General features: G+C 35.6%; 1 protein-coding gene across 6 annotated transcripts in view; it reads right to left on the reverse strand.

Moving 5' to 3' along the window:
• LOC127619647 (collagen alpha-1(XI) chain-like) overlaps positions 1-18,355 on the reverse strand; it is a 53,985-nt gene extending 35,630 nt beyond the window's left edge. For 2 of the 6 annotated variants that reach the window (XM_052092601.1, XM_052092600.1), the window contains exons 1-6: positions 17,954-18,355; positions 17,705-17,813; positions 8,446-8,607; positions 4,166-4,376; positions 3,461-3,623; positions 3,025-3,147 (exon numbers count right to left, since the gene is read on the reverse strand). In XM_052092601.1, the coding sequence (XP_051948561.1) occupies positions 3,025-3,147; positions 3,461-3,623; positions 4,166-4,376; positions 8,446-8,607; positions 17,705-17,783 (738 nt within the window). In that variant the 5' untranslated portion in view covers positions 17,784-17,813; positions 17,954-18,355. The remainder of the gene's footprint in view (positions 1-3,024; positions 3,148-3,460; positions 3,624-4,165; positions 4,377-8,445; positions 8,608-17,704; positions 17,814-17,953) is intronic. The other 4 variants (XM_052092604.1, XM_052092603.1, XM_052092602.1 and 1 more) reach the window with 3 other exon arrangements.
• Between the last annotated feature and the right edge of the window lie 6,663 nt (positions 18,356-25,018).

Genomic DNA, 25,018 nt, shown 5'->3' on the forward strand with positions numbered 1-25,018 from the left:
TGATTTAACACAGTGTGGCCATGATCACAGTGTGTGTGTGTGTGTGTGTGTGTGTGTGTGTGCGTGTGTGTGTGTAACAGCACTGCTTTAGCTGTGCCACCAGTGCCCCTTTCAAGTCCACATACACAAAAGCATGTACTGACTAACACAAACATTTTGACACTTGTACAGGTACAAATAAATAAGGACAACTTTTAGGTGACACAAACAACGTCAAGGTGGTGTTGAAACGAGGTGGTGTACGGAAAGACGTAGGACATTACATATGATGATGCAGGAGACGAGTAAACAGAAAAGAGAGGATGAATTTATTATTTTAAAGTTTCGAATTACACTTCCGGCCATCCAATTGTGGCATCACTCAATTGTGACATCACTCTAACGTTGTTTGAGCAGAGCTATTGACTTAAACCTTAGTCTAACATTTGGTCTTACTGATATTCCTTAAACATTTTGGTATTAAACCTCTAACTCTAAGTATTAAATATCTACAATTCAGTTTGAACCACTTAATGTCAGACTGCTTTCAAAGTTTGTTAAGTAGGTATTCTCAGCCTATTCAGTGTGCTTTCTTCTCCCTGAATCCACCAATCAGAGAAGTTGCTGTTACCATGGAAACGATGAAGTGCTCAACAGCTACTGAAATATTGCTAATAAGTCAGTCTTTTTTTTAAATCACACTAATTATGTAGACTAATAAGTAACAAGCTACTTCTATATTAGTATATATTTCAATATTTTGTAATAAACTTCAAACACTAATAATTAATAATGAATGAGTCTAAGTAAATCATTGTAAATAATACTCATATCATTTTTGATGTCACTCGCAATGCTTCATGGCTATGAGGATTCGTAGTTTATTTCCTCATAAAAGACGTTAAGTACACAGTCTTGTATTTTTTTCTTTCTCAGATTTTCTCCTATGTTCGCATCATTATTTTGCTCCAGTTTGTCATGCTGTGATTCAACTCAGAGCTGGTTGATTTAGTTCAAGGCTTAGAACTCTTTATCGATACATTTTTGGAAATCTGTATTGAAAACATTATTGCCAAAAATAATTTCAGAACCAAGGCCAGAAAAAAATGGGAAGTCACCGTTGTGTTATTTTACTGCCTTACAAGCACAGATATTTCCTTCAGGAAATGCAAATCTATTTTTTTTTTACTATTATTCCCTCTCTTTCTTCCTCTCTTTTCTGATTTACTCCATTCTTACTCTCCCTCTTTACCTGTTCAAAGAGCGCCCCGGTCGGGATGGAGGGAGGGCTGGATGGGGCAGGAGGGGCATTGGTAGTTCCTTCATAATAATAGGGGTATTCATAATCATCCCGCTCTTCATCAAAGTACTGAGAGACATGGAGGGAAGGGAGAGAAAGGAGTAAAGCCAGAGGAATGCAGGGAAGGAGAGAAAAGACTAATGAATGAAAGTGAGGCAATGTAGAAAAAGATAAAGTGAACATGGAAGAAAACTTTAGAAAGACTTCAGATAGACAAAATAAGAGAGAAAATAATAGGTGTAGAGGAGAGAAAAGTAAGGGATGAGAAGAGTGAGATATAGAAACTAGAAACAAGGGTCTTGGCAAAGGTATTAGGATGAAAGCATGATGGTTTTTTTCATTTGTTCATCAGACTCATGAGTTTGAGTAACACTTTAATGCTATTGCATTACTGCAAAACACATGGACAACTTAAATGAACAAGAAAATAAATGCATTCATCTTAAAAGCTAACACAAGAGTATGCTGTCTGCAGAAATAAAGTTCATTTATAAAAAGAAAGAAAATTAGAGAAATACTTCCTTTAAAGTACCCATGAAATAAAAATGGAAGTTTTGTGACTTCAAGTAGGGCTGCACAGATAATCCAAAAACATATTGAGATTACATTTACAGCTGCTGCAATTATCAAACCGTGAAAAGTGTCAATTACCTCATTCAATTCAGATCTATTCCTGTAGTGTCAAGAATGCAATAGAAAATCTGAAAATCTGTTTAAATTTGTCTATTAGCATATCAGAAATCACAACATGGCATTGCAGTATTGTTGTGTTGCCCACTTTCTGTGTGCAATGTTTCAAAATGTAAACAAAAACTTTATTGAAAGTTTTATGCAATAAAGCAATTCAGGATCAATTCTAAGCTTGTTTTGGATGTGTAGCATACATAAAGAATATGGCCAGCAGCTGCCAAACAAAAAGTATTTTAATCTAAATTAATAATCACAATATCAAGCAAAATAATCGGCAATTATGTTTTTCAGGAATAATCGTGCAGCCTTAACTTCAAGGGAAATTTGACCAAATATTTTGTTTGCAAGGGCATATATAAAAAGTTATCAACTAAAATGTTCTCAAAAATTAGCAAATATCGAATTGGCCTACAGTATGATATAAACTAAAGGCTATTGGCAAAATAAAAATGTACTTCCTCTTTCAATTGGAAATACATTAACACAGGAGGGAAATGTATGTTCCTAAAACCATTTCATAAGGTCTTATTTAAGAATTGTCAATGCATATCTTATATAAAAAGTGCATATATATTACACAATTAAAGCATCTATAAATATTATAACTTATGGAAAATGAAAAAAAAAAAAAAGTAACGCATACATTATATTTTCATTATTGTATATCCATTTTCTTTAGGGTTTATACTATTTCTCCAAAAAGTACAGGTGCATACTGTAGTCATTTCTAATCCAAACACTTTTCAATAAAAAAGTGAAGTTCCTTGTGTCGTATCTCTTATGCGTTCTTCATAAGAGATACGTCCGATGAATGGCAGAATAAAGCAACAAGCACTGAAGATACCAGATATAGCTGATGAACAGAGCACCTTTGATGACATGGAAGAGCTTTGGATGCATGAACATTTGTTGCAGGTGTGTGATGTGGGTAACTGGTTATGTTTAGAGGGGCTCTATATATGTAAAATGTAGGCCTGGTGCAAACTGGTGGTGCTGTACCCAAAGTTCTCACTCAAATGGCAGAAAGTGTTTTACAAATCTGTTTTAGTACTCACGTAGTTGTTTGGGTCCTGGGACTGGACTTTGGGCAGGGGGGAGTCACAGTCAGGGCTGTAGTGCTCACAGAAGTCATAGGCAGCCTGAGGGTTGGAAGCGATTAGCAACTGCTGGATCTCACCCTGGAAAGAAACCAAAGAAAGAGAAGGAATGCCAGTTCAATAATCAGATTTGAATGAAACGTCAGTCTTTGACCAGTATACGGTTCCTGGAACCTGGGGTCTAAAGTCAGGGAATTTGGGATACTACATCATTTAGTACGTGCAAGATTCCTTTACTGTGAAGTGAACTTGTGAGTTTGAACAGCAATAAGAGCAAAACAAAATGTGGTTTGTTAACATAATTTTTTGTAGTTTTTTTTAAACACCCTTCTTAATTGTCATTTGTCAAGTGACTGTCACAGATTTTTTTTTTGTTGCACAAAGTATATCAGACCTGGAACACTTCCTCATCCAGTAAACGGGCCCCAAAGACAGTGATGCCCTTGGTGTCCAAAACTGGGTTGTTGCTACGCGGCAGAGCTTTGGTGACGCGATTCTTGCAGTCCAGAATCAAAGTTATGTTCTTCTTCTGCACAGAAATGGCAATCCTGTGCCATCTATAGGACAGGAGAGGTATTACAGGTATGTGTGAATGAGTGTTTGGTGCAGAGTCATAAAGGACTGCCTGTATATTTTTGTAGGTTTCCCATAATTAAGCAACAACAATTCTTAAGGACTATGGACAATGGCCTGTAAAATAGACTTTTTAGTTTCTATGTATGTGCTTCATGGTTTTAAAAGTGATATTAACTATCCAGAATTACATTATGCAAGTCTTAAAGCGATAGTTCACCCAGAAATTAACATTCTGTCACACTTTCCTGTTGGCATCATTATGATGCTCCAAATCCATGCCTTAATTTCTGTTGTGGAACCTCATTCACTTTCATGGCATCTTATTTCAATACAATAAATGTGAATAGTGACTGAGGCTAACTTTCTACATAACATATTTTTTTGTGCTCTACACACACACACACACACACAAAATCTTGTTTACAGAATTTTGGGGAAAACTATCACTTTAAGAAAATATATTGTCTTAAATATACAGTATATAGAGTCAAACACAATCACAGATGGACAGTAGGTTACTGACTTGCCGTCGGCCAGGTTGACCCCTCTGAACAGTGGGTAGTCCTCTGGGGCGGGTTTGCGATTCTGGTCCTCATAAAGAAAGATGGGCGAGCGTCCCAATTCTAGACCGAGCTGCTGTACACCCTGCTCATTGTAGATGGACAAAAGGAAGGCCTGAAGACCAGCCTTTGGTTTTACCAGGGTCATGATGGAGAAATTCTCCGGGAAACGTCCTACAAAGAAAAGGAGAGATTTAAAACACACATCTTGTGAGAGACTCACGTATAAATTCATCTACTGAAAATCTGAGACAACAAAGCATCGTAAAATATTAAGATAAAATGTAGGATTTAAGCACATACAAATACAGTGAGGCCCATGTATTATGACTCAACTAGCATAAATGGTACCCATAAAACTATTCCTTCCAGGATCACACCAAAGATGAGATTCAGATCCCGTGTTAACTGTATAAGCTGCTGAAAAGTTCTCATCCTGTTTTGGTGGAGTAATTGCATGGTTGGGGCACAAATGATTTTCGCACAACAGTAATCTTTCTAATCATAAAAAAACAGCATGCAAACAAAAAGCCTTGAAGCCAGAGTGAAAATTATGCTGTCAAGCAAATAACAATGTTAAAGTATTACAGATTATATATTTAATTTCCCAGTTAATATAATCCTTCCATTCTCTATAATCAAATAGATTTTCTCTATAATCTCAGCATTTTCCTCACAAACATTTAAATTATGAGTCTGAAAACTTTTTCTCAGACATTCTTTCATATTTTGGATTGGCATACCAACATACACCATAAGCGACCTTTTGGTACATACTATATGACTGTAATATCCTGCTTTATAGAAAACTGTACTGAAGTGATATTAGGACATTGACTGTGAACACTATGGAATATCTTGAGAAGATATTAAATTATATGATACATAATACGATACACTATCATCTCATAGCATATTTTCTCAATCATTTCAAATGATATCTATAATATTATATATACACCGATCAGTCACAACATTATAACCACCCACTATTCTGAGATAATATAATATGGAGTGGTGGTGGTGTAGTGGTCTAAACCACAGTACTGGTAAACTGGGAATCAGAAGGTCATTGGTTCGATCCCCACAGCCACCACCATTGTGTCCTTGAGCAAGGCACTTAACTCCAGATTGTTCCCGGGGGATTGTCCCTGTAATAAGGGCTCTGTAAGTCGCTTTGGATAAAAGCGTCTGCCAAATGCATAAATGTAAATAAAAACTGGATGTTTTTTGCTTTTGACACCATTCTGAGTAAACTCTAGAGACTGTTGAGCATGAAAAATCCCAGGAAATCAGCAGTTACAGAACTACTCAACAGAGTAGTCTCTAGAGTTTACTCTGAATGGTGCCCAAAAGCAAAAAACTTCCAGTGATCGGCAGATCAGTGGATGGAAATATCTTGTTGATGAGTAAGGTCAACAGAGATGGGCCAGATTGGTTCAAACTGACAAAGTCTACGATAACTCAGATAACCACTCTGTACAATTGTGGTGAGAAGAATAATATCTCAGAATGCTGTTCTGAGATGCTGGTTGGTGCGGTTTTGGCGGTTTGAGGGGGACCTACACAATATTAGGCATGTGGTTTTAATGTTGTGGGTGATCGGTGTGTTTATATATATATATATCACGCCTCTTTGGAATACTCGTTTCTGTTTTGTCAGTTGCAGCGTCCAGCGGTCTGACGTTTCTTATTAATGACCTAACATCTGGGATAAAGGAATATTTAACTGGTCATCCGGGTATTGAGAGTTATCTTTCCTACTTCTCGTATCACTCTGGGATCTCTACAATAAGATGATCAAATAATTTTAACTCAGTTCAATATTTCATATGCATTTATTTATTATTTTGGCAAGTAGTCTTGTAATAAGTGGGATAATGAGCAGTCAGATATTAATTTTCCCAAAGTAAACACCAGCAGAATTTAGACACAAACCGGAGGTGGAATTCAGCTGTTTTTGAAGACGCTGTGGTCTCTTTCTTAAAAAATAATAACGTAATTTGAATTTATATCAATATTTCATGTCCATTAATCATTTATTTGTTAAGTAGCCATGTACTAAGCCGAATAATCTACAGCCAGCCAGTCAAATTCATGTGGATACAAGAACTCTCCATTCCTTGTCAGAATCCCGATCCTCTTTTCCGAGATTTATTTACTTTTTGGCGAAATTGTATTTTGACTTGCTGACTATAGTTTATCCCTTACATATCATATAATGTCATATATCATATCCTATATCATATATCATAACATATCTGTGGCATGGGGGGCGTGGTCATGTGTCACTCTCTCTCTGTCCCGCAGACTGACACATGACCATGCCCCCATGCCACAATATCATATCATATATCATATATCATAACATATCATATCATATATCATATCATATCATATATCATATCATATATCATATATCATATCACATCATATCACATCATATCATATCATATATCATATATCATAACATATCATATCATATATCATATATCATATATCATATCATATCATATATCATATATCATATATCATATCATATCATATATCATATATCATATCATATATATCACATCATATCATATCATATCATATCACATCATATATCATATCATATCATATCACATCATATATCATATCATATATAATATATCACATCATATCATATCATATTATATCACAACATATATCATATATCATATCATATATCATATCATATATCATATATCATATCATATCATATCATATATCATATCATATATCAGATCATATATCATATCATATATCATATATCGCATCACATCACATCACATCATATCATATCATATCATATATCATATATCATATATAATATATCACATCATATCACATCATATCATATAATGTATCATATATCTTATATCCATCCATCCATCTTCAACTGCTTATCCGAAATCGGGTCGCGGGGGCAGCTGCTCCAGCAGGGGGCCCCAAACGTCCCTATCCCGAGCCACATTAACCAGCTCTGACTGGGGGACCCCGAGGCGTTCCCAGGCCAGTGTGGAGATGTAATCTCTCCACCTAATCCTGGGTCTTCCCCGAGGCCTCCTCCCAGCTGGACGTGCCTGAAACACCTCCCTAAGGAGGCGGCCAGGGGGCATCCTTACCAGATGCCCAAACCACCTCAACTGACTCCTTTCGACGCAAAGGAGCAGCGGCTCTACTCCGAGCTCCTCATGGATGACTGAGCTCCTCACCCTATCTCTAAGGGAGAAGCCCGCCACCCTTCTGAGGAAGCCCATTTCGGCCGCTTGTACTCGTGACCTAGTTCTTTCGGTCATGACCCAGCCTTCATGATCATAGGTGAGGGTAGGAACAAAAATTGACCGGTAGATCGAGAGCTTTTCTTTTCGGCTTAGCTCTCTTTTCGTGACAACGGTGCGATATAGCGAGTGCAATACCGCCCCCGCTGCCCCGATTCTCCGGCCAACCTCCCGCTCCATTGTCCCCTCACTCGTGAACAAGACCCCGAGGTACTTGAACTCCTTCACTTGGGGCAATATCATATATCATAACATATCATATCATATCATATATCATATATCATATATCATATTATATCATATCATATCATATCATATCACATCATATCACATCATATCATATCATATATAATATATCACATCATATCATATCATATGATATTATATATCATGTATCATATATCATAACATATCATATAATATATAATATATCATATATCATATATCATATCATATCACATCATATCATATATCATATCGTATATCATATCATATGATATTATATATCATGTATCATGTATCATATATCATATATCATAACATATCATATAATATATAATATATCATATATCATATATCACATCATATCATATCATATAATATATCATATATCACATCATATCATATCACATCATATCATATATCATATCATATATCATATCATATGATATTATATATCATATATCATAACATATCATATAATATATAATATATCATATATCATATCATATATCATATCATATGATATTATATATCATATATCATAACATATCATATAATATATAATATATCATATATCATATATCACATCATATCATATCATATCATATAATATATCATATTTCGCATCACATCACATCACATCATATCATATATCATATCATATCATATCATATCATATCATGTGATATATCAACATGACCAGATATTAAGGAACGTACCTGAGAATAGTTGCTTAGTGGGGGCAGAGAGCTGGGCTTTCTTGGTGATACGGTAGGCATGATCAGGAGTACCAGCTCGGCGTGAGGTGCAGAAACCCGGAACCTTCTGCACACCTTCAGGGAGTGAAGGCAACTGCAGAACCCGCAAAACATCAACTGGATCTAAAGGGGTGAAAACAAGAAGAAACTTTTGTGTTCGAAAAAAAGAAAAAAATGGAAACATTTATTAGGTTACTTTAAGTTTAGTTTTACTATTAGGATAACATTAATTTATCATTAGGAACGTTATTTTCAGCTCATACAAAATCAGCGGACAGAAAGCGGCGCATATTTTAGCATAATTCAAAAGATATCATTAAGAAAGTTCTACACATTCCAAGCAATTAAAAAAATAAATAGTAAATTGTTAAAAATGTAGGATTTTATACATATGTATGTAAATTGTAGTCTATCCATCTTTCGGATGAGGTCCTGACATTCTGTGGTCATTAAAAATCCCAGGACACTTCTCGTAAAGAGTAGGGTGTAACCCTGGTGTCCTGACCAAATTCCCTCCGTTGACCCTCCTCAATCATGGCCTCCTAATTATCACCCTAAATTAATTGGCTGTATCACTCTACTCTCTCCTCTCTACCAATAGCTGGTGTGTGGTGAACGTACTGGCGCACTATGACTATCATCCAGGTGGATGCTTCACACTGGTGGTGGTTGAGGAAAATTCGTCCTATACTATGTAGAGCACTTTAAGTGCATTGAAAAGCACTACATAACTGTAAGGAATTATTATAATTATTAATTAATTAATGAAATTATTATTAATTATCTCTATCAAAATGTAGTATTCTAAGCTCAGTTTAACACATTTTAAATCCATTCTGCAAATGTGAAAAAAGGTCAGCAGATTCCATTAGACCAGTTCTTTTTCACTTTGATTTAAAAACGTTTAACAAAACCAACAGCACAAATTATTTTTAGTCTGAGCCTAGCAAAATATAACACAACTGTCAGACATGACTTTAAAAAGTGCACTTGTTTCTGCAAACACCACTTGGCACAAAATACTCAAAAGTGTCCATGATGCATTTGAAAAGTGGTTTTAAAACAGATGTTGAATCCTTTGACATGCCCCACACAGGCAAGCTTATGTCTATTTCCATCTTATTATTGCTCTTGGCAGCCCTGTCTGTCTTTATGGGCTTCAAGTGAATCCTGATGCCATCTGCTCAACTCACAATATTAACTTCTAAAAGTATGTTAAACTCTGCACCTTAAGTCGTAATGTATCTGCAATACATATTTGAGGTTGAGTGTTTGGCTTCTACATCCCCACTGACATGCACTCTTTCTAAATCCTGACAAATCTTTGTTTCATTTGAGATTAGTGGTGGCACTTTTTTCTTAGGGTTTTCCAATATTTTTGGCCCCTACAACCACACTGACCAAATATATAATTCATAATGTGCACAATGTGTGCCACTGTTTGAGGCCTCAGCCACACAACCACCTGCCCACTGGTCCTTCCTGGTTCAAACTTATTTTATGTGATGAGACCCCCAAAAATGTGTGAAAACATTTCCTGTTTATAAAAATGCATATATTTTTAGTCAACTGTAACATAGAACTAGGAATGAGGAAAGGCACATGTACAAGTAGGCACTGTAGGTGATTGAGAGGCACTGTTACTGTGTGCTTCGGCAGCACATTCACAGATTATAGCAGTTTTGCAAAAAAACTGTTACCCAAAAAGGACGAGAAGGAAACAGTGACATGATGGTCGCCATGATGGTAGGGTGTTTGTGGGTTGCCAGTGTTACAAAGCTGTAGGGTGGTAGGCTGTAGGGTGGTTGCTAGGGCATTGCTAAATTGTTGCTTAAAGGGATAGTTCACACATAAATGAAAATTCAATCAGGACCACTTCCATCAAATGAATACTTGAATGCTTTATTCACTTATAGACAAGTAAAGCTTCTGGTGTTGAGGGTATGGTTCTGTTCTGGGCAATTTCTCTGCCCATCCATGCAATCATGTATGGACAGAGCAGATTGCAGCAAATAATCCTGAGCTTGACTCATGTGACTTGACAGCACTGACTCTAAGCTTGAGTTCTCTCATAATTTACTCAATTTCATGCCATCCTAGATGTTAATGACTTTCTTTCTTCTGCTGAACACAAACAAAAATTCTTAGAATATTATCTCAGCACAGTTGGTCCATACAATTAAAGTGAATGGTGGCCAGAACTTTGAAGGTCCAAAAAGCATATAAAGGCAGCATAAAAGTAATCCATAAAACTCCAGTGATTAAAACCATGTCTTCAGAAGCAATATGATAGGTGTTGTTGAGAAACAGATCAATATTTAAGTCCTTTTTTACTATAAATGTCCATTTTCACATTCTTCTTTTGTTTTTGACGGTTCACATTCTTTGTGCATATCGCCACCTACTGGGCAGGGAGGAGAATTTATTGGGAAAAAAAGGACTTAGAAATTTATCTGTTTCTCACCACACCTAACATATTGCTTCTGAAGACATAGTTTTAACCACTGGAGTCATATGGATAACGTTTATGCTGCCTTTATGTGCTTTTTGGACCTAAATATGTTCTGGCCACCATTCACTTGCATTGTATGGACCTACAAAGCTGAAATATTACTAAAATAATCTCTGTTTGTGTTTTGCAGAAGAAAGAAAATCATATATATCTGGGATGGCATGAGTAAATGATGAGAGAATTGTTATTTTTGGGTGAACTATCCAAGTCAAAAGAGTCCACCCCCTAATCTCTATGATATTCTGGTCCCTATATGGCTTGGATCCCTACTTCAGTGTAAGTCTATGGAACATTTTCACCCACTTTATCATCTGCCAGGAGAAAATCGTGAGTCTGATCAATTAGAAAGGTAATCTACCTTTCCTCAACAAGCTGCATGATTAGAGGTTTCGTTCTTGAAGCACAAACGGTGTAAGATGAGTTACATGCTGAAGTTTAACACTTAGGTTGACAGGTTTGTTCAAATGCCGAACCACAAGAATTAGCAATAGATTTCTATTTATTCATCATTCACTAATTTATGGAAGATGGATCCCACCTTGCAAATAAAAAAATAAAAAAGTAATTCTGAATTTTTAATCTCACAATTGTGACTTTTATTTTGTAATTACAATGTTATATCTCGCAATTGTGAGAATTAGAGTTGCAATTTCAAGATGAAAACATGCATTACAAGTATTAAAGTTGCATTTGCTAAAAAATGTCACAATTGCGAGATATAAAGTCAGAATTTTCTTTTTTTGGTTCTGAAGCAAGATCAAGGCACAATATTAATCATATTTTATAAATAATACTTACAAATTGGGATTGTAAGACTATTGTTCAGTCTATTGAACAATCTTATTCAATCATAAACACTTTCAGAGGATCGGAATTAATAGTTAGACATCTAACTCTTTATATTGCTAAATTAGATCACAAAATCTGAATTGTAATGATACCGATTCCACTATAATAGATTTCATTAGTTCTTCTAAGCCTTGTATTTATTACACATGACATTATTTTCTCTTTGTTTATATAACCTCAGTTGCATCTACCAAACAAATGCACTGAGAAAAGAGCACACACACAGACATACATCTGTTATGTGCATTGCAAACACGTCCTTGGATGTTCAAAACCAAGAGTGACTTGTAGCTCTCACAACCAGTTCTCACAAACAAACACTGTGTGCTCACACAGACCAGCAAACACTGAAACAGACAAAGGTTCTCTATGAATAAGACCTAGCACAGACATTCCAAACAGTCAGCCATTGACAGTCAAGGTGACCCCAACATTTCCGAACACATTTCTACCACCAGAACTCTATCGTGACCATACAATATGGGTGACAGTACATTCCTGTAGATCCAAGATTTGGATACTACATCTTCCCCTTCCTTGACCTCTGGATCTCTACCTTCTCCTGAAACTCGTTCTTGTGAGGTTCTTCAAATAACCATGCTAAATACCAGCAAGACAGTATCACATGACAACTTGACCTTTGAACTCTCAACTTTAATGGTGAGAGTTGTGAGACAGACGAATACAGAAGCAGATGAAGAGAAAGAATGAATAGATGAAGACGTGTAGGATGATGAAGATGTAGAAAAGATGCACACATACATACATCAATCACCTGCAACAACTGTGACAACAGACCATAAACAGATTAAACTTCAAAAATGTACAAGACATAAAGACAAATCCATCATGTTTTTGGATCCGTCTCTTCACTCTCTTTCCACCAACCACAATATTTAGGCATGCATGTACAGGCCTGTCTGGAGGTTATAATTTAGATCATTGCTCTCTATATTTATGATTTATTTATAATACTCAGACCACAACGCCATCATACCAACTGCTGGTATAATGAAGGGGTTACAGAGACTTATATATCAAACAAGTAATGTTTACATACTGAAAAGTCTGACAGTACAGTAGATATTTCCTTGATCTTAATGAAAGGTTAAAAAAAAAAATGCCTACGGCAGACACAAGTGCATGAACATTTTAGGTGAATATTGATGTCTACAGGGTGCGAGCAAGTGAATAAAGATTTTACTGACAAATGTAGTACCTTTATGCCTTAAAGTCTTAAAGACTGAGATTTTCTAAATGATTTGTAAACAAACATATACAGTGATAATCTACCTCTTCATACCTCTAAACAAAAGGTCATCAGATACATATTTAACATTTACTGGCATATGCTTTTATCCAATTTATTGTGTAATAATGGTATAATACAGTATGTTTCTTGTTTGTTATGCTACAGGAAACTTTTTGACTACTGAAAGTCATTTTCATGCCTTGGATAATGTATAAATTAAGATTAAGGGTCTTTCTGCTAAAAACATACATGCAAGTGAAGCATTTGAACATATGAACACATGAACGGCCACTCACTAGATAAACTGACCACATGGCCGCTATATTAAACATCATGTAAACTAAGAAAAGATTGAACGTATATACAGACTATCCACAGCTACTGTATACTGTAAACTACAAACCAAATTATACACGATTTAGAAAGTAATACTATATTACTATTCTAAGAAAAACCCTAAGAGTTACTCACTGAACAACCAAGATTGCAGTAATGGTTAGTTCTGAATTAAACCTTTTGTTATTTCTGAACTAATAAGGTCAAAGTGAACATTGTTTATTCTCTCCTAAGAAAAAGGAATTCTGGAAAGATTGGCCATGATTACTGGATGCTTTGATGCACTGCAACAGCAGCCACACAGGCACTTAATTCACTATACACCGCACAAACAAAAACACTATTTGCCTTGATTTCTATGGTAAAGCTCCTCTATATGGTAAAGCAGTTCTGTTTTTAACAAATAGTTTAATCACTCAACCTAAGCGTTTGTAATCTTAAGCACTGAGTTTTAGCAATCTGACACAACTTTCATCAACTTAAAACTGAAAAGATGCAGCCAGCCATCCATTACTGAAGAAATTATACAGTTATGATCATAAGGCATGCACAAAGCGTCCCTGAGACACTAATAGAAAATAAGCTAGACTCAAAGAATGAGAGTGCTTATTATGTGCACAGTGAATCATTTAGATGTGGTGCTATGGAGTTAAAAAGCTTGAGCATAAGTCGGGCCCTCTTGTGGTGTAGTTGTCTGCATTCCACAAAAACGTAATTTTAAACTAACCTTGAAATATAGAGATTATTGTGAGATATACATTTTGCACACACTGCAGCGGTATTACAACAAACTTGACCAAGAGGTGTTCAACTTTTGTAGAATCCACTATCTTGGTAAAGACCCCTCCATATAATGTTTCCAAGTTCAAGAATGTTTCCAGTATAACCAGCCCCACAGCACATAGAAACATGTGTGGAAAAGAGAACCAGTGATCTATTTCCGGTATTTAGGTCCAGGCAAATGCATCTGTGGATTTGCACAAACCATTAAACCAACTTCCTATGTCCTTTCTGAAGCTAAAAGAAATACGAGATAGCAAGATCGCTTTCCAAGGAACAGTGTATAGACTGAACCATGGTGACAAACAATGTCTGTCAAACATACCACAAAGCTGCGCTTCTTTAACCAAATGAACCATTCTGTTGGCAACGGAGCCATTTGTGGATGTGTGAAGGTTCAAGTAGCCCTCTTGTGGTTAAAATGTGGAAATGGAGTTGGATGACTAGGGTAAGTTTTGTTTTAACAGACAATTCATCTTTCATCGACGTTGCTATGCAGTTGCTAGGGTGCTTACAAGCCCAAATTGAGATAGCCCACCTAACAAGTCTCTGATTATTTGTATTTTAGTCCATAGAAATTACTTGGGTGACTCCTTCAATGTAAGTCTATGATATTTTTCATCCATTTTATCATCCACCAGGCAAAAATTGTAGGTCTGATTGCTAATGAAAAATCACAGTATACCTTTTAACAACATGCCGCAAGATTTTAGGTATATTACATGTTCATTGCACAAATTTAGCAGGACACCTTACATGCCAAAGTTTAATATGTACTAATTCCTAATCCTTAGCATGAGCAATATAACAAGTGATGCCTGCCAAGCACTACTAAATGTAATATATATATTCTGTATATATATATATATATATATATATATATATATATATATATATATATATATATATATATAAATAATATTCCAGGTTTAATACATGTTCAGTTCAACTGGCATAGTATTGCTTACCACAAAAATACATTTGGACTTTCCCGTCCTTTTCTTTTTTAAATTTGTATCCCCTTTTCTCCCCAATTTGGAATGCCCAATTCCCACTACTTAAACCACTCAATCCGGGTGGCGGAGGACAGGTCTCAGTTTACTCTGCTTCTGAGACCGCCAATCCATGCATCTTATCACGTGGCTCGATGTGCATGACACCACTGAGACCCCCAGCATGTGGAGGCTCATGCTACTCTCCCGATCCACGCACAACTTCCCACATGCCCCATTGAGAGCGAGAACCACTAATCGTGACCACGAGGAGGTTACCCCATGTGACTCTACATTCCCTAGCAACCGGGCCAATTTGGTCACTTAGGAGAACTGGCTGGAGTAATTCAGCACACCCTGGATTCAAAGTCACGACTCCAGGGGTGGTAGTGCCTCTCCTTTGCTTTTAAAACAAAAAAAGCAGAAATCTCGTTTCCAGTGAGGCACTAACACTGTAAGTCAATGGGGCCAATCCGTTAATGTTAAAATACTCGCTGTTTCAAAAGTACAGCCACAAAATGTAAACAATATGCATGTTAACAGGATTTTAGAGTGATAAAATCGCTTATTAACCTTTTCTGTGTAAAGTTATATCCAATTTTACAACTTTGTTGCCTTGACGATGTAATGACAGCAACTCCTAAAATGACTATAAAAATGGCGATTTAAAAAAACTTTACAGCACAAATAATACACATGTTTTAAAAAAAATATTATTGTAAGTGCTTTTATAAAATTATAAGATTCAGATATTTGCCTACAAAAAAATTGGCCCCATTGACTTCTATTGTAAGTTCCTCAATAAACCTCAAATTTATATATATATATATATATATATATATATATATATATATATATATAAAAGGTGGAACGAGTCATCTTAATATTCCATAGTGAATATTCCTTTAAGAACATCCAATGCCCTTTCTATGCAATAATTATACATTCAGCAGACTACTGTTGAGAAACACTAGTCCATTAAGGGATCTAAAGAGGCCCTAAATGCTCTTTAGGTGAGTGAGCGGGCAGGTTAGGAGTGAAAGTAACAAACGATGACAAGTTGCATTTCATGAAACTGTGAGGAATGACGGACACACCCGTGAGAAGAGTCTTTCCTCACGTGCTACGAAAATACGCGCGAGTATTCCAGGTATTTCCTTCACACACAGTGGCTCCATTCAGTGCTCTGCCCTGCTTGGGTTGAGGGTGTTTTGGTTAACATAAGTGAGACAGACCGTTCTTTGAGAATACTGCCTTTGAAATGAGGTTAAATGAACATCCATGTTAAATAAATATTCCCCGCCTAAAATCACTGCGCTCTCAAAAGTCTACTGTCCGACTTCGAGTATGAAGGGGACTGCTATGAACTTCACAACTGAACTATCTTCTAACTCGCATTCAAAAATAGTTAGTTTGTGGACTTCCTATGAATGATATATGTCAAATGATATAATGAATCAGCGATCTGGAATCACTTAAATTACACGCACCTAACCTTTTTGTTGTCATAAGCACTTTCATCACTTTTCACTTTCAAGTCAATTTTATCCTGTGTTCGGTCTTACAATGTTTAAATGTCTAAAATCGGATTATGCCTGATACTCTGGTAAATGTTGACTTTATGGAAAAGTTGTCGCGACAAGTGGTGAACGCTAGAAGCACAGCCTTTAATTAACAGTTCAGTGTAGCCAGATTATTACAAATATTTTAATTGTGCAAAATTAAATACATATGGCCCTTAGTGAATGATTCGGGATGAATTTGGAATGATTAAATAAACAGATACAAATAAGTTGATATAAAAATAATAAAAATAAGAACGAATTGTAAAACAATAAATTGTTCAAATAATAAAAATAATAATAATAATAAAAAAAGAAGTGAGAGACCGTGAAATTAAATTAATAAACTGTGACATTGTTCACACAAAAACGGTGGTATTTACGATTAGACGGACCAGAATGTAACCTTGACACTGAAACGCACCGTCCTATCCTATGCCCCCGCCGGGAATGCCACATATGTGCCAACGCGGCCTCAACTCATTTGCCTATATTGTCCTTTTTTTTCCTCTTTTTTTTCTGTGCAAATTTCAGCTCTTTACACAACTTAACAACCTAAACAGGTGATTTTAATCGAATGGCAACATCATTTTAATATAAACCAAAATATAACAGTTTAGACTGAGTGACGTTTACATCCAATGGATGTTACAACAAAATTAAGGGATTAGAATAGAAACCACCTGTGGTTTTACAGACGACAATTTAGAATAAATAAAACGAGTGCATATAATTCATCCATATTCTTGGAAACACAAATCTGTGTACCTGTACATCTGTTACCTGTAACGCGTAAAGGCGCATAAAACCCAATGTTGCATGCAAGTAGGTTACAATTAAAATGACCTGTGCGTACATCATGTCACTGTTTATTCCATCAAAACAAATTAAGTCCACAAGCTCCCAAAATTCTCAAAAATAAAAGTAAAATCCTCACCTGCTTGTGCCAGTGTTAGGGTCATGAGCGAGACAAACACCAGAGCGCACCACGGTCTCCGCTTCTTCCGAATATCCATAGTTTCCAAGTTTTGACCGGTTTGGTTGTACTACAAGGCAGGACAATTTCAAATTAGAGTTGCTTTTTCTTTCTCTCACAGAAAGTCAGTCGAGATAATCTTTGACTTGACTTTCAGAGAGCCACAAAACGTTTAGTGCGCCTTAAGAGACGTATTTTACGCACACCCACCTGATTCTTCAATAAGTTACCTATCTTATGTACAAAACTTAAATAGAAAAAAGGGAACGGGTAATAAATATGCAGTTTTACAGCTTGAAATCCCTAATGCTAGAGCCCCATTGAGTTAACAAGAAAGCAGAGAGAGCAGAGAGAGACTTGAAATCACTCTCTCTCTCAATCTCTCTTTCTCTCTCCCTCTTCTTACTTTCTCCCACGAAATGCGAAGGAGCACGGGTGCGTGTGTGCGCGTGCGTGTGTGGAGAGAGAGTGAATGAGAGGGCAGAGAGCAAAAGGAGAGGGAGGGAAAGTCATGCATACGGACTTGTGTGGACCTCTACACGATACATTTGAATTGTATGAAATTATGAAAGGATAGGCTATATGGCTCAAAATATCTGTATTGATTAAAGGAGCTTTTTTATGTTGACGTGCCAGCGATTGGCACGTTCATCAGTCAGTTTTTCTCCGTATTTATTTCTGTTAGACAGCTGAACCATGTAGGACCAGTGGGTCCGTATAGGCATGGATAAAATTTCGGCAGCCAATCAGATCCACATCCGCTCTTGACGTCACGCACCGTTCACCTCCCTTTTCATTCGCTTGTCCGACTCGTAAATGACCAAGTCAGCAGGTACAGAACGGTGTGAAAACTCAGCCCAGTCAGCAAAACTTCAATTTAGTTATATATTCTGAAAAGCAGTCTTATTATTGAAGTTTAATGTAGTCTATTATAGTATAGTTGTAGTAAAATATTGTAAAGTGAAATCATCTCAATTTCAAAAGGTGTCTCAATTTACCTGAATTAAGGCTAGTATAGTATAGTATAGTATAGTATAGTATAGTATAGTAAGGTAAATTCGCATTCAGACTATGGTATGTATGGTATGGTATAGTATAGTGCAGTATAGTATAGTATATTATAGTATAGTGAATTTAGGTAAATGTTAAGAAATTCATCTCAATGTCAAAAGGTGGACCAAATTCAGACTTTAGTATAGTATAGTATAGTATAGTATGGTATGTTATAGTATAGTGAATTTAGATAAATGTCAAGAAATGTCATCTCAATGTCAAGTGGACCAAATTCAGACTTTAGTATAGTATAGTATAGTATAGTATAGTATAGTATAGTATAGTATAGTATAGTATAGGATAGTGAATTAAGGTAAATGTCAAGAAATGTCATCTCAATGTCAAGGAATTAAGACTAGTATAGTATAGTATAGTTAAGTGAAGTATAGTATTATATAGTATAATATAGTAAGCAGGGGCGAAAATGTCATTAAAATGTTGGGGGGGACAATAAACATAACAATTCTCAAGAGCAATTTTTGAAGGGGACACCAAGGTTTTTTTTGTTGTTGCCCCATTTGCATTTGTATTATTTTATTTCTTAAACAATTATTTTAAGAATATATCATTATATTATTTACAATACACATGATATTTTAGTGGGGGACAACCCTCTGATGGGGGGTGTCCTGACCCCCGAGCCCCCCGCAATTTCCGCCTATGATAGCAATTCAAATTCAGATTATGGTATTGTATGGTATGATATGGTAGAGTATAACATAGTGCAGTATAGTATAGTATTGTATATTATAGTATAGTGAATTTAGGTAAATGTCAAGAAATGTCATCTAGAATGTCAAGAAGTGGTCCAAATTCAGATTTTAATATACTCTAGTATAGTATAGTATAGTATAGTATAGTATAGTATAGTATAGTATAGTATAAAATAGTGAATTTAGGTAAATGTCAAGAAATGTCATCTCAATGTCAAGGAATGTATAGTATAATATAGTAATGTAAATTCGAATTCAGACTATAGTATGGTATGGTATGGTATGGTATGGTAGAGTATAATATAGTGCAGTATAGAATAGTATATTATAGTATAGTGAATTTAGGTATATGTCAAGAAATTCATCTCAATGTCAAAAAGTGGACCGAATTCAGACTTTAGTATAGTATAATATAGTATAGTGTAGTATAGTATAGTGCATTTAGGTACATGTCAAGAAATTCATCTCAATGTCAAAAAGTGGCCCAAATTCAGACTTTAGTATACTCTAGTATAGTATAGTGTAGTATAGTATAGTGCATTTAGGTAAATGTTATCTCAATGTCAAGAAGTGGACCAAATTCAGACTTTAGTATAGTATAGTATAGTATGGTATGGTATAGAGCTCTATAGTATAGTGAATTTAGGTAAATGTCAAGAAATGTCATCTCAATGTCAAAAAGTGGTCCAAATTCAGACTTTAGTATACTCTATTATAGAATAGTATAGTATAGTATAGTACAGTATAGTATAGTATAGTGCATTTAGGTAAATGTTATTTCAATGTCAAGAAGTGGTCCAAATTCAGACTTTAGTATAGTATAGTATAGTATGGTATAATTAAGTGAAGTATAGTATAATATAGTAATGTAAATTCAAATTCAGACTATAGTATGGTATGGTAGAGTATACTATAGTGCAGTATAGTATAGTATAGTATATTATAGTATAGTGAATTTAGGTACATGTCAAGAAATTCATCTCAATGTCAAAAAGTGGCCCAAATTCAGACTTTAGTATACTCTAGTATAGTATAGTATAGTACAGTATAGTGCATTTAGGTAATTGTTATCTCAATGTCAAGAAGTGGACCAAATTCAGACTTTAGTATAGTATAGTATAGTATGGTATGGTATAGAGCTCTATAGTATAGTGAATTTAGGTAAATGTCAAGAAATGTCATCTCAATGTCAAGAAGTGGTCCAAATTCAGCCTTTAGTATACTCTATTATAGAATAGTATAGTATAGTATAATATAGTATAATATAGTATAGTATGGTATAGTAAATTATAGCATACTGTAGCATAGAATATCGTAGTAAAGTATAGAATAGTAGAGTTCACCTAGCACTATACTGTGAATTTATGTAAATATCAAGAATTGGCCCAAATTCAGTCTTTAATATAGTTTGGTTAATACTATACTACACTAAAGTCTGAATTTGGGCTAATTCTCGACATTAAGATGACATTTCTTGACATTTACGTAAATTCACAATAAAATGCTATGCAAACTAAACTATAGTATAAGGACTGGCAAGAAGGAGGCGGGAATCGTCTGAACAGTAAACATAAGCTTTAATGGTAAACTTAAAACCAACATAAACAAACGTGCAGCACTGCCACGTGCATCTCTCCCTCAAACTGGCATCTCTGGCCTCCCCTTTATCTCGCTCTCCCACTGATCAGCTGATTCAGCGCCAGCCGTGCTCCATCACGGCCCAGCCACGCCCTCCTCATCACAGCTATCTTATACTATTCTATACTTTATTCTATGCTATACTATAAATACTATGCCATACTAAAGTCTGAATTCAATACAATTTACATTTACCTGAATTCTCCCTACTATGATAGCATAGTAAAGTTCAAATTCAGACTTAGGGCTAATTTATCTGAATTCACACTTTAGTATAGTATAGTATAGTATAGTATTATATTGTAGTACTATGGTGTTTGGCCAGGTTAAGAGAAAAAAAATCATGCTTCTACAGTGAATTCTGAGTAAATGTGAGTGTCTATTGAGGAATGTGTTTATTTGCTTTACTGTTAGTATATCAATTGAGGTCAGTACATTTTAAAGTCACAGACACATACAGAAGCTAGTCTTTTCATGGTTTTACATCAGCAGCACAAACCAGACTGATTAAGCATATAATTAAATCTAATCATGCTTTCCCTCTCCACGTTTGATATCTAATTGAATCTCTGATACACCAAAGATGTTTCTCCTTTCTTTTGTTTGTTCTCTCACTCTGTCAGTCTCCTATATATCTGCTGCAGACTTCAGTTCTTCAAAGTAGAGGATAAAAAAGGAAACCCAGTCATTTATTTAGGTTACGCCTTTGCTCTGTCCAGGGATCTTTATAAACGGATGTGCTTTAAAGAAACAACCCTTTTATGAGACTATAGGATTCCACAAGTTAATAGATAAAAAGTTGTAAATACAATAAATGCATTAACTGAAATAAATTAAAACATTTTTTTTATTTATTTGAATTATTGCCATTAATTGTTTAAAAAATGCCATTGTGAGAAGCCACTAATCACATAATGCCCTACACTGTGTTCTTTTACAACATTAAAGCACACACCAACAATATTAGTTCCTGATGAGGACTTTCAACTGAACTGCTTTTATATTGTTGACAGGGTGATTTAAATGATTGGCTTTGCATTATGCAAGATAATGAGCATTACACATTGTTGTAACAAAAATTGCAGCAAAGTAAAACAGTAATTTAAATCAGTGTCCCGTTGCCTGTTATTGTCCAAAAGAGAGAATCTTTAAACAATCATGGCATGTGTTTTTGTCTTGCCTCTTGCCAGTGCCGTAAATCATACCCTTTAAATGTGCGGTGTACCCATTGACACAGAGAGTCAGGAGGAAAATGTGACTCTGTGTAGAATAAAGATATTTTACTAATGTGAGAAACGATCATGGAGATTGAGGGATGTGCGCAGAATCATCTCACAGGTGGAGAGGTGCCCAGTTGCCTAAAAAGCAAATGAATATCTTAAATGATGTCAAATCATACTATTACTATTCCTGTACAATGACTTTCCTAAGAAATTGTATACAATTTTCAAATGGAAGACAGTTAAATGGTAGAGATTTAACATTTAAAATAGCATTAAAACCTCCCTGTACTTGGATTGTACTACAACTGTTTGAGCTCATGGTGGTGAACATGGACATCAGACATGGTGAACATATCAAAACCAAGCTGAGTTTGAAGCACAGGTGAACACAGACCTTGAGAAGTTATAAGATCCAGCTGGGATCAAATGGTCTGAGACTAGTTTACATCCAGGTAGGCATTGATGCGCAACTTAAACTCAAACACTGAAAAGTGCTTTAGAGAAGAACTCATATAAATAGATGACTGACATAATGTCTTGGCATATATATACAAACCCTGAACATGGCAAAACAGATTATTAGTACCCATTATTAGGATAAAGTAGTATAGTATAAAAAAACAAAAGATAGAAATCCTCAAGACAGATGTTTCCCACCTTGAGCGAATACAGCTGTGTAGATTAATACAGCCTACTAATTTGTCCACAGTAATTTCAGGGTTTGACGATAGGCCACTAGCCATGTGTTTATATAGGTTTCTGTTGACCACACATGCTAAGAAATTTTATGTCTGACAGAACATCTGAGTGAGCAAATTAATTTTGCTTGTGAATTGTGAAAATGAATTATCTGCCAATAGGCCACCAGCTCTCGGGCTACGTGTTGTATAGGAACTAGTGCAATGGGGTGGAAGCACACAAAAGCCAGCACAAGTTTTCCTTGGAGACAGACACGGCAAGTGCATGTGGACAGTCTGGTTATTTCCAAAATGGGGACCTTGTAATTACAATAAAGCGACCAGATTATATTGCAGACTTCCTTTCAAAAAGTCTGTATTTTACTGGGCAGGGCTGCAAACCATGCACACACACCCTAGCCCACTACAACACACAGAAATAGATTGGGGGAGAAAAGGGGGGTTAAGGAAATAGATTGGCATGTGTATATTTGTGCGTGGGTGTTTGTGAGGAAATGGACTAGGTTGGTACAGGATTACAGCAGAGGCATTGAAAAAAACAGTTTGATGCATGTGCCTCTGTGTTTAAGCTACACAGAGCTCCCAGTAAGTGGGGACCCAGATATAACATCACAGAATGAGAGAGGTAGACATATGGGTCAGTGATTTTAGATGTGGGACTCATACACACCCAGATCACACTGTGAAATGTGTAAAGGTGAGGGAGGGGTAGGCTAAGGGCCAGTTAGAACATTTTTGTAGAGTGGTATTTGTGCAAAGCAAATGTTTGCCATCTTAAAGTTTGCCATGCTAGTTTGTATTTGTGAGTTTTTGTGTTTGTGTGGCTATATCAAACTGTCAGTTATTTCAGTAAAAGTTTAAAACACCAACAAATAAATGTTTGTTTGTTTAACTTATTATTGCCTTGCAAGTATTATGTGCAAGTGTGTAAACACTGACATGAAAGGTTTTTATGAAATGGATAGTTTACCCAAAATCAACAGATTTACTCACCCTCATATTGTTCCAAACCGCTACGACTTTCTTACTTCTGTAAAACACAAAAGTAGATGTTAGGAAGAATGTAAGCCTTAGTCACCATTCACTTTTGTTTTATGAAAAAAAAAAAGAAAAAGAAGATTCAATGAAAGTGAATGGTGACTGGATCAACATGAGGGTGAATAAATAATTACTGAATTTCCATTTTGGGGTGAAATACTGTATAAGGTCTCCATTTGGCTTTTCTGATATATTCTAAATGTGGCTGTTTAAACAGCTTCAGATCATTTAGCACAATTATGCATCATTAAGCAAAATGTTGTAGAAGTTCTTCAATCCCCTCAGTAATGGTGACCATTAAACAATATGAAACGGCTACTATGTGAAATGGGGAATGCTGGAAAATACTCAGAAAGCTTATTTAATAGAAATGTAACAACAGATATGCTTTGGGACTTTAGTAACCAAAGGGAACATTTTTCAAATGAGATCTCTTATTGTGATAAGATTAAATATAATGCAAAGGAAAACTTTACCTACTCCACTTAAAAAAATCTGCAATCAAAAGTCAGAGATTTCAATATGAACTTAAATATTCCAAGATAACATTATCTGAACTATGCACTCCGCATTAGTTTTATAGCTCTATACTTGTTACTATATGCAGACAATTGTCGCATTTGTTTCCGTTCTCATTTCCCCTTTTGGGATAGTTCACCTCCTCTGCTGAACACAAACAAAGATTTTTAGAATATTCCAGCTTTGTAGGTCCATACAGTGCAAGTCAACAGGGTCCAAAACTTTAAAGCACAAGAAGCACATAAAGGCAACATAAAAGTAATCCATACAACCCCAGTGGTTAAATCCATGCCTTCAGAAGTAATATGATAGGTGTGGGTGAGAAACACCTAAATATATAATAACTTTTTTACTATAAACCTCCACTTTTACTAAAAGTTCTTCCTTTGTTTT

The sequence above is a fragment of the Xyrauchen texanus genome, chromosome 26 (genome assembly GCF_025860055.1).
Source record: "Xyrauchen texanus isolate HMW12.3.18 chromosome 26, RBS_HiC_50CHRs, whole genome shotgun sequence".
Taxonomy (NCBI): Eukaryota; Metazoa; Chordata; class Actinopteri; order Cypriniformes; family Catostomidae; genus Xyrauchen; species Xyrauchen texanus.